Source organism: Mytilus edulis, unplaced genomic scaffold, assembly GCF_963676685.1.
Source record: "Mytilus edulis unplaced genomic scaffold, xbMytEdul2.2 SCAFFOLD_1208, whole genome shotgun sequence".
NCBI lineage: Eukaryota > Metazoa > Mollusca > Bivalvia > Mytilida > Mytilidae > Mytilus > Mytilus edulis.
Window position 1 is genome coordinate 1 of NW_027267234.1, and position 18,766 is coordinate 18,766.

General features: G+C 32.0%; 1 protein-coding gene across 1 annotated transcript; it reads left to right on the forward strand.

Moving 5' to 3' along the window:
- Positions 1–317: 317 nt before the first annotated feature.
- On the forward strand, positions 318–17,292 carry LOC139505031 (folylpolyglutamate synthase, mitochondrial-like; the record flags this gene model as incomplete). The annotated part of the gene is made up of 14 exons (XM_071294880.1): positions 318–449; positions 784–902; positions 1,637–1,751; positions 2,845–3,087; positions 3,492–3,570; positions 3,911–3,933; positions 4,015–4,189; positions 5,793–5,885; positions 6,527–6,624; positions 11,594–11,646; positions 12,389–12,464; positions 12,823–12,886; positions 15,279–15,293; positions 15,817–17,292. Coding segments are annotated over 14 exons (1,857 nt in total), but the record flags the coding sequence as incomplete, so codon positions are not given.
- Between the last annotated feature and the right edge of the window lie 1,474 nt (positions 17,293–18,766).

The following is an 18,766-nucleotide window of genomic DNA, read 5'->3' on the forward strand; positions in this document are numbered from 1 at the left end:
AAAACACTTTATAATTGGCAGATGATTTACAATCATATAAGAAATTGATGGATTTTAAAATGCTACCATTTGCAATTGAAAACTGGACAAAAACACTGTCTGAAACTGATAAGTTTTGCATGAACAAAACATGCTAATTATTAAAAAAAATTAAAATGTGAAGTAATTTATTTTTCTTTGTAATTTTTTACTGCGGGGGAGTTTAGTTATATGGCATGGTTCACTGGTTCAAAAGTATGGTATTCAAGTATAATAAAATGAAGATCAATCTTTTTGATTTAAAGGGTTCATTATACCTCATGTATGATATTTTTCAGGAATGTGTTAAGACTTTGAACACTTTGCAGAGCAATGCACAAACTCTGGAAAAGACACGACTAACACGTGATAAACTTGCACCTCTACATGTTCCAAACATGGTTAAATGGGCGTCACGAGTAGGAATAACGGTATGTAGACTTATAAATCATGGGATTTTGATGACAGTCATAGGAAAAAACAAAAATCAGCAATAAAGAAGTTCATTCTTAAATCAGTTATCTTAAAACTTATCTTTAAGAGGTGATACATGTATATATCATTCTTTATACAAACTGTTTACAAAATTTGTTGGTTCTGCCCTGTTAGTAATTAAAGCAAGGTGTGACTGTCCATGAATTGTTATTTCTATAGGAAGAAAATGAAATATTATGTGTTTATGAAGGAAAGAAGTTGTAGGGCAAAATAAAAGCAAACAAATAACATAAGTAAACCAAAAAAAGTAATTTACTCTTTTATTTTTAGTTGGATGACATAGATAAATTAAAAGTAATCCATGTGAGTGGCACTAAAGGTAAAGGGTCAACATGTGCTTACTGTGAAAGTATTCTACGACATCAGGGTTTCAAAACAGGATTTTTCAGGTAAATTCTTTCATTAACTTGCAAAGCAGAAAGGCTTAAGTTGGCCTCTACTTCTATATATAAAATTGTAAAAAAGATACTAGTAGATTAAAACACTGCCAGGTCAGTGTTCTATTAACATGATTAATTTTTGACTTCAGGTTAATAAAAGTTTATTCAAATGTTGAGACTTTTTTTTAGTTATTTTTTAATTGTTGCGTGCATGATGACCTTCATTTTACAATATAAAAAAAAAGAAAAATCACAAAAATACTGAACTCTGCGGAAAAATAAAAAAACGGAAAGTCCCTTATAATCAAATGGCAAAATTAAAAGCTCAAACACATCAAACGAATGAATATCAACTTTCATATTCCTGACTTACATAACGTTTTTGGAAATTTTTTAAAAAGAATTATTGCTAAAGAAAATGGGTTGGTCAAAATAGAAAATTTTTATATAAAAAGAATTGATTCTGTTTCTGTACATTGCAAATTGACTAACATTATTTAAACACTAAATTTTTTTATATCAAAAAGAAAGTATAAAAGCTTTATATGAGACAGATTGTTATGAACTAACAAATGTCCTGTATAAAGAGTCTAGTCCAATGAAGAAGAATAGGTTGCTGGGCCATATATTCTGTTGATTTCTAAAAGATTTGGGAACCCTTGATGCCTCAAGTTAAATTTCCATTTGCCACCATAAGTGTAAATACACATTGTTTAACTTAAATTTTGAAATTGTTTTTTCAGTTCACCTCATCTTGTAGAAGTAAGGGAGCGATTTCAAGTAAATGGACAGCCTCTGTCTCGTGAGAAATTTGTTGAATATTTCTGGGATGTATACAACAAGCTAGAAGCTACTAAGGTTTGTATATATAAAGTGGTAAAATGATATATATATTGTCCTGTTGTCTCAATTTATAAAGGAATATAGTGAAAATATAGGCAGGGGTATTCCTTTTGTACTGACACATCTTTTTACTCACATATTCGTAACTATTATTTCCAGAATATTTGAAATATAACTATTAACCACATATAGTGCCAAACAATTATTCACAACTAAAATATATTTAAAAAAAGGATAAACAAAACAGATCCAAACTACAATGCACCCAATGTACCTAGTAAATAAAAACAAAACTGAAACCAAGTCTATGACAATTGTGAATCAATCGAAAGGCGCTTCACAAAAAGCACTCACAAGATTTAGTTTCTTTATTTGTTGGTAAAAAGGGTATTGAAAATAAAGACATAGGACTTAAAATGCATGTGACTTCAAGACAGTAGAGTCAATTATTAATTAGTAGAAAAAACCTTTTAACCGATACATTTGTACTCAATTCAGTGTTTAAATTTTATAATAACAATTAAACTAAATTTATTGGAAATGCACCTTATCGCTAATCCCGGCTGACCTGGCTGCTTGAACTTTTGACGCATACAACACTCACTTTTCCATTGTGGTGTCAGATATTTTGTTTTATGACGTCAGAATTTTACAGGAACCTGTGTGAGATCCAGTAATGGCTGACAAATAGCGATAAGGTGTATACTATTAGTTATCTTGGTGCAATCAGGGGTGAACAGAATTTTACACATGTGTGGAAAATATATACACCCTGAGTACATCCCTGATAACACCAATTTTAATTTTATGGATAAAATATTGTTAGTTTTTTTTTATTTCATTTTTTCTTTTCATTTTTTGGTCCTAAATTTATTTTATTGTTTTTTAATTTTATTGATTTTTAATTTTTTTTTTTATACATTTTAATTTTTCTTCTCAATTTTGGCCAAATTAGAAAAAAAATTATTTGACAACATTTAATTATCCTGGGTGAACAAGGGTGCCAGAGGTGCTATTTACACCCTGTAATTAATAAATCGGATTACAATATTTGCTGCATAAGAAATTAAGTAAAATGTACTCTAGTTCTATATTTCTTTTAATATAGGATCACAATAATGAATCTATGCCAGCATACTTTGCCTTCCTTACCCTTATGGCTTACAACATTTTTCTGAAAGAACAAACAGATGTAGCTATAATAGAAGTAGGAATAGGAGGCCAGTATGATAGTACTAATTTGGTGAGGAAACCAGCAGTGTGTGGAGTTACCTCCCTTGGAATGGATCATGTGTCCATTTTAGGGAACACTATTGAGAAGATTGCTTGGCAAAAAGCTGGTATTTTCAAAGTAAGTCTTGCCTCTTTTTTTCGTGCAAAATTATTTTGATAACAAAATTATATTTAAGGTTGTTTTTTTTTTTTAAATTAGTAGTGCGATTATATAGTGATTCTTTATTTGCTAATGAATTGGGGCATTTCGAAAATATACATTATGTCTTGGTACTGCCTAGGAAACTCTACATCTTTACACAAGAAAAAAATTGAAAGTTTTAAATTGTTATACAGAAGCAAAGAACAGTATATGTTAAGCAGTATGTCTAGCATGTCTAGAGTACTGACACTATGATATAAGTTGTTATTAGAAAATATTTTCTTAAAGAACATTGATGTATTTTTATATTAATATATTTTTTATTTAAACATAAATGACTTAATATAATGGTTAATTTTACCTTTTAACTATTCTTGTAGCCTGGTGTACCAGCATTTACATCTCCACAGTGTTCTGAAGCTCTTAAAGTTCTGCATGAACGGGCAGAGGAAAAGGGGGGTTGGTATATTTCTTGAATTAATATTTCTAATTGAAAATTTCAAATTCCTTATCATTTTCTTTTGGAAGTGAAATAATGAAATTAATTCAGCAAGTAACAAAGAAGAAATATTTCTGTTGTTTTGCATGTTCTGTCCTGTTTTTAAAAATTAAATACATTTTAAACTGCCAGCATCAAAATTTTTTGGACTGTTTAAAAATTTTAAAGAGATAAGTAATTATTTAAATAAAGGTTTTTTTGTTCATCATGAGCTATTAGATTGTCCTAAACACAGATGAAATATTTGCCACTGGGCATTAAACTAGTATTTGACTTCTCTTATATTTTTTATGCATATAGTTACCTCTTTCATCTGTCATTTGGTCATTCTGAAATAAAACAGTTGTACTTATTTTCAATGTTTTTTATTTACATTAAAACATTTTTATAATTTTGCCTAAAAGAAAGGAATCATTTTGGTTTTTCAGTGTCATCTTGAAGTTGCTCCCCAGTTTTCCTCCTATGAAAGACCAGGGGAGAAGTTTAAGCTTGGTATAGCGGGACATATGCAGAAAGTCAATGCTTCTCTGGCATTACAGTTGACAAGATCATGGATGAAAAGTCAGGGAGTTCTAAAAGGTGAAAATTAATCTTCAAGTAAAATTAGTCGTATGCTGTGAATTCAGTTATTTTTCGTGGGTACAAATTTTTGTGGATTAAGGGAAACTTATATTTTCATGGTTTTCCCATAGTCTGCATGCAAACCAAAAGAAACTTAGTTATTCGCTGAACATTTTATTTTTGTGGTTAACCTGTAACCTCAAAATCTACGAAAAAATTGGTGTCCAACAAATAATAAAGAATCCACAGTAGTGTTTTGGTCTTATCCTATACTCTTTAGTAAAATTTCTTTATAGAATATCTTTTATCTTGTTAAAATTTCATTAATTCATTTGTAATGTTTCAAAACCCTTTCTGTATGAAAAGCATAGTATATAGTTATCAATATATAGTATATACCTTAATCAAGGCAAATTGGACACTTATTTTTCATTCAAAAGGTCATGGGAATACGAAAATTATTTAGATTTAAAGCACCCACAAAAACATTTGTTAACAAAATACAGACTCAGCAATCACTGTTTAAGAATAGAAGCTGGCAGACATGAACGAATTACCAATGTATGCGGTAAATATGAAATATTACCTCGACATGAGAGGATATGTTTATATTGTAATTCAAATTGTATTGAAAATGAAATGCACTTTCTTCTGGAAAGCCCTCTTTACAATAACCTCAGAAGAGATGTGACTGATTATATCAAAAAATACCCCAGTTTAGATAATTCAAACAGAAAAGATCTTTTTCCATGGATCATCATTAATGAAGATAGCAGATTTTTATCTATTTTATGTGCATACCTCGATAAAGGCCTGCAACTCAGAAAATCAGGAAATTAGTAATAACTTAAATACTCTAAAAAGATATCAAAATTATCTCCCCTTGACCACTGATTCTTTCATCATGTATTTGAATTATTATTTTATGTTTCTTTAATCACTCTGTAATGTTTATGTCATGTTGTAATAATGTTATGCTCATAATGGGCCCTTTAATTTGGAAAATAAAAATATTGTATTGTATTGTATTGTATAGTTATTTCGTGTCAGAGATAATTTGATGGTACAGTAATAAGGAAGTAATTTAGAATATGTTTGTACAGTTTCTCAAAATATCTGGGTTTTTTTTAAGGTTAATGTACAACTTAGATTAGGTGTCATCCTTCAAGCTCAATATCATATTTAAAGCATTTGTATGGTAAGATGACATATATTTTTACCATTAGACTGGATAGAAATTAAAAAAAGTTGGAATGCATAGATTAAGCAGTATAATCACAATATATGAATTGTGGAATGGCTATTGAACGTTTTAGCATACACAAAAGTTCTGTAGTTACGTTTGTTAAATGCATTTAAAATTTTTAAATACGAGTTGAGAGCGTAGACACTTGAGATTTGCTTCAGTCAGATTGAAAAACAGGGTTGCGTTCAATATCTAAGTGGCTACGTAGTGCTACGTAGATTTATGACTATTGAACATGTATTTAGCCTAGCTGCTACATAGATATTGATAGCAGTTATGTAACAGCTAAGCGGCTAAGATATTGAACACGACCCAGGTAATATGTTAATATTAATTTTAGCTTCATTTGTATTTTTTTTATCAAAATTATTTCAGAGGAAGCATTGAATGGTGTGAACGAAGTTTTAAATGGACATGGTGATTTAGGAGTAGCAAAATCTTTTCCTTTCAACCAATCTTTGATAAACGGTCAGTGACTACAATTTACATCTCAATTTGATTTCCAGATTTATTATATAAATTAGAATGTAATGTTACATTATGTTTTTTTTTTCCTTGAATGATGGTCAGTCTTCGGCTCATCTTTTTCAGAATGATGACTTGATTAACCTTCATACGTATCAATCTTGAAATACCTTATTAAACATAATAACAATTATCTGTTTCATGATTACTGCAAATGCAGAAATTTTTGAAATGTTTTGATTATTGTGTAAAATGCAACTGGGTAGAATTAGCAAAACAATAGAAAAAATGCAATTTTAAATTGAAAAGCATATTTGTATGTTTAAAAAGCAGCACCTACTAAAATTGTAATAATTGATCTTGCATTTTTTGTCCATTGTTCAATGATCACAGTAATAACTGCATGCAATAGGCTATATTTATATTAACGAATTTGACTCTGAATTATACAATTTTTCAACAGGGAAACTTTTCTGTGGTAGTAGGACATAGTGGTACTTGGTAAAGTAATAGTTACAAAAACAAAAATACGGAATATCAAAGATATTATCTGTGTAATTGTTTTTTTACTAAATTAAATATAAACCATAACATCACACAATGTAGTATCCTCCAGTAATATATCTGCCTCTATACAATTTTAGGTTTAGTTGAATGTAAATGGCTAGGTAGAAACCAGACCATAAAGAAAAACAAGTTAACTTACTATCTAGATGGTGCTCATACCCTGGAAAGTATTCAGGTAAGAAAAAACTAATTAGGGTCCTACAGAATACAGGGAGATAACTCTAGATGGTGCTCATACCCTGGAAAGTATTCAGGTAAGAAAAGAACAAACTAATTAGGGTCCTACAGAATACTGCAGGGAGATAACTCTAGATAGTGCTCATACCCTGGAAAGTATTCAGGTAAGAGAAAAACAAACTAATTAGGGTCCTACAGAATACTGCAGGGAGATAACGCTAGATGGTGCTCATACCCTGGAAAGTATTCAGGTAAGAGAAAAACAAACTAATTAGGGTCCTACAGAATACTGCAGGGAGAGAACTCTATATGGTGCTCATACCCTGGAAAGTATTCAGGTAAGAGAAGAACAAACTAATTAGGGTCCTACAGAATACTGCAGGGAGATAACTCTAGATGGTGCTCATACCCTGGAAAGTATTCAGGTAAGAGAAAAACAAACTAATTAGGGTCCTACAGAATACTGCAGGGAGAGAACTCTATATGGTGCTCATACCCTGGAAAGTATTCAGGTAAGAGAAAAACAACTAATTAGGGTCCTATAGAATACTGCAGGGAGATAACTCTAGATGGTGCTCATACCCTGGAAAGTATTCAGGTAAGAGAAAAACAAACTAATTAGGGTCCTACAGAATACTGCAGGGAGATAACGCTAGATGGTGCTCATACCCTGGAAAGTATTCAGGTAAGAGAAAAACAAACTAATTAGGGTCCTACAGAATACTGCAGGGAGAGAACTCTATATGGTGCTCATACCCTGGAAAGTATTCAGGTAAGAGAAAACAACTAACTAGGGTCCTACAGAATACTGCAGGGAGATAACTCTAGATGGTGCTCATACCCTGGAAAGTATTCAGGTAAGAGAAAAACAAACTAGTTAGGGTCCTACAGAATACTGCAGGGAGATAACGCTAGATGGTGCTCATACGCTGGAAAGTATTCAGGTAAGAGAAAAACAAACTAGTTAGGGTCCTACAGAATACTGCAGGGAGATAACTCTAGATGGTGCTCATACCCTGGAAAGTATTCAGGTAAGAGAAGAACAAACTAATTAGGGTCCTACAGAATACTGCAGGGAGAGAACTCTATATGGTGCTCATACCCTGGAAAGTATTCAGGTAAGAGAAAACAACTAACTAGGGTCCTACAGAATACTGCAGGGAGATAACTCTAGATGGTGCTCATACCTTGGAAAGTATTCAGGTAAGAGAAAAACAAACTAGTTAGGGTCCTACAGAATACTGCAGGGAGATAACGCTAGATGGTGCTCATACGCTGGAAAGTATTCAGGTAAGAGAAAAACAAACTAGTTAGGGTCCTACAGAATACTGCAGGGAGATAACTCTAGATGGTGCTCATACCCTGGAAAGTATTCAGGTAAGAGAAAAACAAACTAGTTAGGGTCCTACAGAATACTGCAGGGAGATAACTCTAGATGGTGCTCATACCCTGGAAAGTATTCAAGTAAGAGAAAACAACTAATTAGGGTCCTACAGAATACTGCAGGGAGATAACGCTAGATGGTGCTCATACCCTGGAAAGTATTCAGGTAAGAGAAAACAACTAATTAGGGTCCTACAGAATACTCAGGGAGATAACGCTAGATGGTGCTCATACCCTGGAAAGTATTCAGGTAAGAGAAAAACAAACTGGTTAGGGTCCTACAAAATACTGCAGGGAGATAACTCTAGATGGTGCTCATACCCTGGAAAGTATTCAGGTAAGAGAAACAAACTAATTAGGGTCCTACAGAATACTGCAGGGAGATAACGCTAGATGGTGCTCATACCCTGGAAAGTATTCAGGTAAGAGAAAAACAAACTAATTAGGGTCCTACAGAATACTGTAAATTAAGAAATTATTGCGAGGTTTTTATTATTGCGAATAATACGACTGAGTTGTAAACGCAATAATTAAAACTCGCATTTTGTAATATTTTAACTGAATTAAGCATGACTTTTCTCAAAATCGTAAAAATTAGAATCGCATTCAAGTGTAAAATGAGAAAATCGCAATAATAAATGCACGCAATAATTTCTGAATTTACAGTACTGCAGGGAGATAACGCTAGATGGTGCTCATACCCTGGAAAGTATTCAGGTAAGAGAAAAACAAACTAATTAGGGTCCAACAGAATACTGCAGGGAGATAACTCTAGATGGTGCTCATACCCTGGAAAGTATTCAGGTAAGAGAAAACAACTAATTAGGGTCCTACAGAATACTGCAGGGAGATAGCTCTAGATAGTGCTCATACCCTGGAAAGTATTCAGGTAAGAGAAAAACAAACTAATTAGGGTCCTACAGAATACTGCAGGGAGATAACGCTAAATGGTGCTCATACCCTGGAAAGTATTCAGGTAAGAGAAAAACAAACTAATTAGGGTCCTACAGAATACTGCAGGGAGATAACTCTAGATGGTGCTCATACCCTGGAAAGTATTCAGGTAAGAGAAAACAACTAATTAGGGTCCTACAGAATACTGCAGGGAGATAACGCTAGATGGTGCTCATACCCTGGAAAGTATTCAGGTAAGAGAAAAACAAACTAATTAGGGTCCTACAGAATACTGCAGGGAGAGAACTCTATATGGTGCTCATACCCTGGAAAGTATTCAGGTAAGAGAAAAACAAACTAATTAGGGTCCTACAGAATACTGCAGGGAGATAACTCTAGATAGTGCTCATACCCTGGAAAGTATTCAGGTAAGAGAAAACAACTAATTAGGGTCCTACAGAATACTGCAGGGAGATAACTCTAGATGGTGCTCATACCCTCGAAAGTATTCAGGTAAGAAAAAAAAAACTAATTAGAGTCCTACAGAATACTACAGGGAGATAACTCTAGATGGTGCTCATACCCTGGAAAGTATTCAGGTATGAGAAAACAACTAATTAGGGTCCTACAGAATACTGCAGGGAGATAACTCTAGATGGTGCTCATACCCTGGAAAGTATTCAGGTAAAAAAAACAAACTAATTAGGGTCCTACAGAATACTGCAGGGAGATAACTCTAGATGGTGCTCATACCCTGGAAAGTATTCAGGTAAGAGAAAACAACTAATTAGGGTCCTACAGAATACTGCAGGGAGAGAACTCTATATGGTGCTCATACCCTGGAAAGTATTCAGGTAAGGAAAAAACAAACTAATTAGGGTCCTGTAGAATACTACAGGGAGATAACTCTAGATGGTGCTCATACCCTGGAAAGTATTCAGGTAAGAGAAAAACAAACTAATTAGGGTCATATAGAATACTACAGGGAGATAACTCTAGATGGTGCTCATACCCTGGAAAGTATTCAGGTAAGGAAAAAAAACTAATTAGAGTCCTACAGAATACTACAGGGAGATAACTCTAGATGGTGCTCATACCCTGGAAAGTATTCAGGTAAGAGAAAAACAAACTAATTAGGGTCCTACAGAATACTGCAGGGAGATAACTCTAGATGGTGCTCATACCCTGGAAAGTATTCAGGTAAGAGAAAAACAAACTAATTAGGGTCCTACAGAATACAGGGAGACAACTCTAGATGGTGCTCATACCCTGGAAAGTATTCAGGTAAGAGAAAAAAACTAATTAGGGTCCTACAGAATACAGGGAGATAACTCTAGATGGTGCTCATACCCTGGAAAGTATTCAGGTAAGAGAAAAAAACTAATTAGGGTCCTACAGAATACTGCAGGGAGATAACTCTAGATGGTGCTCATACCCTGGAAAGTATTCAGGTAAGAGAAAAACAAACTAATTAGGGTCCTATAGAATACTACATGGAGATAACTCTAGATGGTGCTCAGTAATTTAGCATGACTTAATGATGCTAGTACCTGATATATGTGCATTATATTGTCAAAAACAGCCAATATTTATGTAGCAGAAGTATTCTACTTTCCAATAAATAGCTAAAAGTTTAATTATAACAATTTTGTAAAACTGATATATTTTGGGACCAAAAAGGGGTCTTACTGAATACTGAACCTACTCCTTTCTTGAAATTTAATATTTTTTTGTCAACAAGTCAAAGCAAAAAAATGATTTTTTTTCGAAAATTAAGAGTCAAATCTATTTCATTGGCAAATGGACCTAAAGCAATCAACTTAGTTTGTGTCTATCTGTCATTTAATCTTTTCTTCTTAACTTCAAAATCTGTTAAAGTTGAGTAATGAAACTTGGCCTGATTATTCGCCACTACTAGAAACTGTGTTGTGCATGTATGGAAGATGTAGATGAACAAAAGTGACCAATAGAAGATTTTTTCCATTTATAACCGATTCTCTTTTGTTGATATCTACACAAACAGCAGTGTTTTACCTATATATGTATATGAAGGTGTGGTTTGATTGCCAATGAGAAAACTTATCTGAAAAGACCAAATGACAGAAATTAACAGCTATAGGTCACCATACAGCTTTTCGGTGTGAGTAAAACCCATACATATATCTTTTATATCCGAGATTGTCCATTGAATATATGTATAGAATTCCAAATATGAAATATAATTGAGCACTTTGTCCCCTTTTTTCCTGCAAGTTGGAAGAGGGGTGTTTTAGTAAAACCAACCTAAATTGTAATAACATCGATAAACAATAGCAATATGTTTCTCCCAGCTAGACAACTTGCTATTTTTTATGTCCCATTTATGGGCATTATGTTTACTGGTCTGTGTCCGTTTGTCTGTCCGTTCGTTTGTCCCCCTGTCCCGCTTCAGGTTAAAGTATTGGTTGAGGTAGTTTCTGATGATGTTGAAGTCCAATCAACTTGAAACTTAGTAAACATGTTCCCTATGATATGATCTTTCTAATTTTAATGCCAAATTAGAGTTTTTATCCCATTTTCAGGGTCCACTGAACATAGAAAATGATAGTGCGGATGGGGCATCCCTGTACTATGGAAACATTCTTGGTTTTTTTTTTATTAATTATCAAATAGTAGGAAAAGATGTTTTCAATATCTTATTTCTATTACAGCAGTGTGTTGATTGGTTCCAAAAACATTCCAAGAGAGAGGCAAACAGCATTAGGTAAATACTTTCAATAATTGACTATCATCTCAACATTATATTATACCATCATTCAAAAAGTAGGGGCTATATTGCAAGCACCTTGTTCATTTGTCCATTAATCCGTTGTTCTATAAATTATCATACTACTCTCGAACCAATTGAAGAGAATGATTTTATATTTTGTCAGCAGCTTAACAATTATTAGTTGTAATATGTCAGCACATTTGGATCTGTCCGGTAACTACTTTCTTATTGCAAATACTTAAAATTTTTCAATTAGTTGATTGAAGTTTAAAAAAAAATTGTAACATTTCTCCTATGCTACTGAACAGAATGACTTCATATGTAGTAAACAGCTCAGCATAGATGAGTTTTAATGTGTATGTGTGTTTCTGATCTGAACAACATTTTCCAGCAGTTCAAAATGGTTTCCTAATTAGGTACATTTTTGGAGGACTGTTTATGAAAGGCTACTGAATTCATATTTATATGGGACTTTTTACATTTCAGTCAATTCCAATTCACCTTGCATAGTTTGGAATGATGTTTCTAATGAATATAAAGATAATCTTGGTGATTTGATTTCAGTTTTTGAAGTGGCAGATGACGCATAATTCTGTGTGCTAATTTATCTTTATTAAAAAAAACACTCAAACACACTCAAAACTGTGCTGACACTGAATTAAATTTATTATGAAGGTATTGTGCATGAACAAACCAAAGTTGAAGATTTACATGTAACTTTTTATTCTATTTGCAGTGGTAAAGTGATTAAAATATTGTTGTTTAACACCACTGGAGATAGAGATGTAACTCAACTTCTTAGACCACTCATGGTAAAGTATAGTTATTATCAGTATCTCAACTGCAGTCAGTTTGATAATCAGTAAATTCAATATTGAACTCTTCACTAGAATTTCTGTCCCTCAGTTTAGCATTCAAACTATTGCGACCTCAGTCGAGTCCATATATCAGGTCCAACATTTTTGTCGTAATACCAATATTGATTTTCCCCAATTAAGTCTTAAATTTGCCATCATCAAAAAAATGTGCAGAATTTATCTTTGTTTCAATTAGAAAAATATTTGACTTGAGTAAAGTTAATCCTGTCCAGTACTATAGGCAAAATTTCACAATATTAATCATTTATATATATATATTAATGTATATTTTATATAAATTTTGTATTTTCAGTCGTGTGTGTTTGATGGAGCAGTATTCTGTCCAAACATATCGTACACAACATCATCATCTGCAGGTAGTGTATATAATAATGTTCATAGGAGCTAATTTGTAATTTAAACTACCATTACATTCAAAATTAAAAAAGGATGAAAAACAAAAAAACAAAAAAAAAATCTTTCAAGACAGAAAAATATGCAAAATGAATATATATTTTACCTTTCTTACATGATATTTTGTCATCATTGTTAAATTTTAGTTCGATGAAATATTATTGCTCAGCTGTCATCAACATCGCATCTAATAATTTCCTGTAAAAAAAGGGGGTGCATGGACAAAGACGAAATTAAATCATCATTTCACAAACAAGAAAAACAGATTCGCGTAGCTCTTAATCAATTACAGAAAACTTGGTAAATAATGATCTTCAAGCACTAAAACTGATAAAGAAAAAAATGTAAAAACGTCGTAAGAAAATAAGTTTCAACACACGTGTCAAAAAACATAATAGACTCGTCCACTGGAAAAAACGAGAATATTGGGTTAATCTGTTGTCATGCATTCCCGTTTTTTATCCAAATGGCCGATATTTTTTTTTTATCTATGAAAAGAAAATTCCAAATGATTTGTTAATATTCAGTATTTTAACATGATATCAAATTTGGACAAGTCTATTCCTATGAGATGATGCATCTTACGGACTGATGACAAATAAGGGAAACAAACTTATTGTGTAAGCAGTTTTAAACACAGGATTCGTTCGGCAAAATTATTTGCACAAACGACATTTCAAGGTCAGTTATAATTGATCTGTCTATTTTTAGAAACGTAAGCTGGAAGTTCTATTTTTTCACAACAGAAAGTGTTATCAATTTTGTTAGTGATTAATGCATTTCATTTCATAAAAAAAGAATATTTTAATTATTTTTCAGAGATAATGCATTTGTTAGGGTCGGCGGGAATAAAAAAGCATGAAAAGTCAATTTTATTTTTATTCTGAAAATCGGAAAATTTGGTTGACGGATCCGTAAACCAACAAATTAAAAAACCATGGCCTAATATCTAAGTAAAACATCCATCATGTCAGTTTTCTAGGCAAATTATAAATTATAGACATGATGTATTATGGTATACATATACCATAGTCCATTTCATTTTAAGAATGCTGGAGAAATAGATACTAACTGGATTTGGCATAATCTATTAGTAAAAGCCTTATATTTTAGAAGGTAGAAGAATGGAATACTTCTGTATATTGTATACAGATGCTTTATGTTCTTAAGTTTTCATTTGACATATGTCTGTTGTCCTCATTTCAATGGTTCATCAACTGCTTGAAAATTATTATGTTTTTATAGTGGGTATTTTCTCACTTATAAGTAATAGGACATCTGTATTTTGTATATACAAACATTGCAAGATAAATATGTTGTCTGTCATACAGGATCCAACTAAACCATGACCTCATAGTGATAAATGTATAGTTTTTTGTGGTTGGACATATTTCTCTGTTACTGTAACGAATAGGTTCATCAACTGCTTGAAAATAATAATGTTTTTTATAGAGGGTATTTTCTCACTTATAAGTAATAGGACATCTGTATTTTGTATATACAAACATTGCAAGATAAATATGTTGTCTGTCATACAGGATCCAACTAACCATGACCTCATAGTGATAAATGTATAGTTTATTGTGGTTGGGCATATTTCTATGTTACTGTAACGAATAGGTCAACTATATTTTGAGTAGGAAATGATTGGTACATGAATGTTTGACAGGTTTTTCTTACCTTGACTTCATTTTTTCCTTGTTAGGTCTGTTTTTCAATTACCTTGAACAATAGGTCAACTACTTTTGTGCATAGAATGATTTTGTAAAGCATATATGTCTGTCTGGCCGAGTTCATCTGATCTTGACCTGATTCAATCATAATCAGCAGTGGCGGATCCAGCCATTTTAAAAAGGGGGGGTTCCCAACCCAGAGTAAAGGGGGGGTTCGAACTATATGCTCCCATTTAAATGCATTGATCGGCCAAAAAAAAGGGGGTGGTTCCAACCCCCGGACCCCCCCCCCCCCCCCCCCCCTGGATCCGCCACTGATCAGTATTAAGAACAGACAAGAAGTGTGCACTCTTGTTTATTATTTATTAATCGTTTTATTCTCTCTTGCTACTTATTCAAATAAACAATATAAAACAGATGAAAAGAATAAATAAAGTTAATCACAAATATAGTGAAGATTAAGTGACCTTATAGAATGCTGCACACCAAGTTTTATTATTGTTAAACAGCAATATGTGCTATAAAGAATCAATTTGAAAAAAAAGATTAAGTAACTAAACCATGAGATATAATGCAATGTACATACACTGTATTACTGACTTATGATGAGATAACATACACTTACATTATTTTATTGTTTTAAGTAAGGTATTACATTGTAATTAATACTTTAAACATACAGGTAAACCTTGTCAAGGTAAGCAATAAGAAGAAAAATATCACATGCATGGATTACAGGCATTTCATTATATCTAAATTGAAAAATACAGATTTAATTGTTCTGCTTTCCTCATTTATTTTGATTTCTGAATGTAAATGGGTTTTTTATGAAGGAGAAAAATTCAATAAAAAATTGCCCATGAATATCTGAAATGATAGATATAATGAAATGCTTACACTTGCTAGTCAGATATTCCACATCCCTCATTTTAGTGAATTCCTACCCTTTGAACTGTCATGATCACATATTTGCACATAGAACTGCTAGCAAAGTACCATTACTTAAGAAGTAAAGTGAATCGTGATATAACAGGTTGATGTATCTAGTTTAATGTGTAATGTAAATGTTTGAGTATAAAAAAAAAATTTGGCACAAGTTTTATTATGATAGTAATATATGGAAGTCAAGTTTAAAAAAAGAGCAACAGAAAATTTCTTTCCACTTCATGACAGGCTGTCAACTTTGTGTTTTCTCAATGATGGAATGTTTTTACTTTTAGACATCACTAATATGACTGTCTCTAAGGAAACACAACTACAGAAATGTCAACATAATATGGAAACATGGAAGATGCTCTCACTTGCCAAACGAAAATATGGAGAGATTGAAGAAGTTGACAGTCAGACTGGTAGTGGTTCATCTCCTTTGAAAAACGGAGTGCATACAAACACAAAAAACTGCTTGAATGGTACCGGTTCTTTGAAGATGTCAAAATTGACAGAAAATTGTAACAATAGTAACTTATCATCAGGTCATGTAGACAATAGTCAGTCACATGATAAAATAGACCAATCAAAACAGAATAACACTGCCTCATCTTCAAGTTGTACAGATTCTCAGGATTTAGACACACAGAAACAGCTCGGTACTAACTGTGATGACTTTTTTGTAAACTTTTCATGTATTTATGATGCCCTTCTTTGGGCTTCGCATGGGAGGGACCAGAATTTGAAGGATCCTTGCAACCTCCCTGCTCAGATTCAGGAGGCAGATCATGTACAGGTTTTAGTTACAGGGAGTATACATCTGGTCGGAGGGGTACTGGGAATTGTTAGTGATGATTACAATTAAATGTTAGTGATATTTTAAACATGAATATTTTTATGACGGCTTATTGATTCCAAGGGGAAATTTACTTCTTTTTTTATTCGTTCACACTATTTGAGGAAGGAATAAAGCATTTTCTTGGTTCCTTCAGTTTTTCATCTGTTTTATTTAAGTTTTGTATTGAGGTCTTGATCATCTTAGCCACTCAAAGTCATAGATGAAATATGTCTTTGAACACAACTCAAACCTAATATTGGTGCCATGACCAGGATTTGAACTTGGATTGTTGCAACACCAAGCTAGGTATGAGTTGTGTACTTCATGTTGTTATAAGTTTTAAGTTGATAATAAAGAAAATACTACTGTACACTTCAAAACTCAATATTGGTCTAGAGTTATAGAAAAAAGTTAGAAAAGTTCATCAACATGCACAATTAAATCACATTTGTTTAAAGTTTACACAAGATCATTTTATGCCCCATTTATGGGCATTATGTTTTCTGGTCTGTGCGTCCGTCCGTCCATCTGTCCAGCTTCAGGTTAAAGTTTTTGGTCAAGGTAGTTTATGATGAAGTTGAAGCCCAATCAACTTGAAACTTAGTACACATGTTCCCTATAATATGATCTTTCTAATTTTAATGCCAAATTAGAAATTTTACTCCATTTGCACAGTCCACTGAACATAGAAAATGATAGTGTGGATGGGGCATCCTTGTACTAGGGACACATTCTTGTTTGGTTTATGTTTTAAATTTAATTAATTGAAATTATTCATTATCTAAAAAAGTACAGGGGAGGAATTAGTATATGTGTACCATAATGCCAATTATATTTCCTTTAAAAAAAGATGATTTTAGAGTTGCAAAATAATAGTGAAGCACACCTTTTGTAATTTTATTTTCCAATTACTACTTTGCATAGGGTTCAATATTTTTTTTCTAAATAAAAGATAATAATGCAAAAGATTTTTTCATAAGGTAAATATTATTCAATACATCAATTTTAAGTTTTTCAAAACATTTTTTTAGTTATTTAAAAATGTGTTTAGTTGTGATGATGGATAGTATTTGTTTTATTATCTGCAATGATAGACAAAGCAGATTTTGATGTATTGAATTGTAACCAAGCCAATATTGGTACTAAATTTTAATGATAAATGCCAGCCAATGTATTTATGAATGATGAATGTATCAGAAGTGTTTATTATTCTATCAGGAACACTTTAAAAAGCTGTTTCAATTTTCTATTAATCCGAAAAAAGTAGAATTTGTAAAAATGTTGATTTGTAGGTGAAGTGTTCTTTGTGTTTGTTTATTGTTTTTTTGATCCTTAGCTTGAAATCCACACTTAATGAGGGTCTGGAATTCTTGACTCTAGAAAGGGTTTATGAAATGTACAATAATAAGCCAAAAAATTAGAAATAGAGAAGTTTGCTTAAAAAGAATAAAGAATGGTGAATAATTGGTTGCTTAAGAATATGAAGAATTGAAAATAATCAACCAAAGATTGAAAAAAATAAATGGATTAAAAAATGAAGATCCATAACCTAAAATCTAACCAGACCCTCAAAAACCAGTCACTAATTTTGTTTTATCCCAATGGTTTTCTGAGTTTTACCATATTTTCATATATATACTGAAATGAATGATAATCTTGTATCTGCATCTTTCTTATATCAACTAAATGTTTTCAATAATGACTTCTCAGAATATTTTATAAAGTATTTTGTGTCTCCTATTTTAAAATTTTGATCAACAGTTTCTTTCAAGTGTTTCTATTTTGTGTGTTCACATTTCATACTGTTAAAAGATTGTTATTATTTGTTGATTTGTAATTATTTGTGGAATACCAAAATTTCATGGATTTCATGGGAAGAGTGAACCAAATTTATGTGTTCAATAAAGTAATAGTTCCCTAAAACCTTCTTTACAAGCTTTTTTTTTATTTTCGAAACCACAAAAAGAAGTATCCATGAAAATTCAATCTTTCTTAAATCAACAAAATTTGATACCCAGGAAAAATAGATGTATCCACAGTGTATGCTGACCCTTACTTCAAAATAAGTTTATACTTAAATGATTGAATTTTGTAAAGAAAACTAAAATCAGTTCTGTGGATAAAAAAGATAATAATACTCCTCAAAGAATTACTTTGTTCCAAGACAATTTTCCCTCTTTTTTGGGTATTTTGAAAGTTTGTTTTAACATGTTTATTGAGCAGAAAATTGTGATTTTATCAATCTTTCAGACTTAATTTCTTGAATTACATTTATTTGAGATTCATTATTATAATTTGATAAGTAAATGTGGCTTTTTCTTTTTTGACAATAACTAATTATTTATTTTTTTTAAATGTTGATTGTAATAAATGATAATTACCTATTTTGTGGTATTTTAATGAGG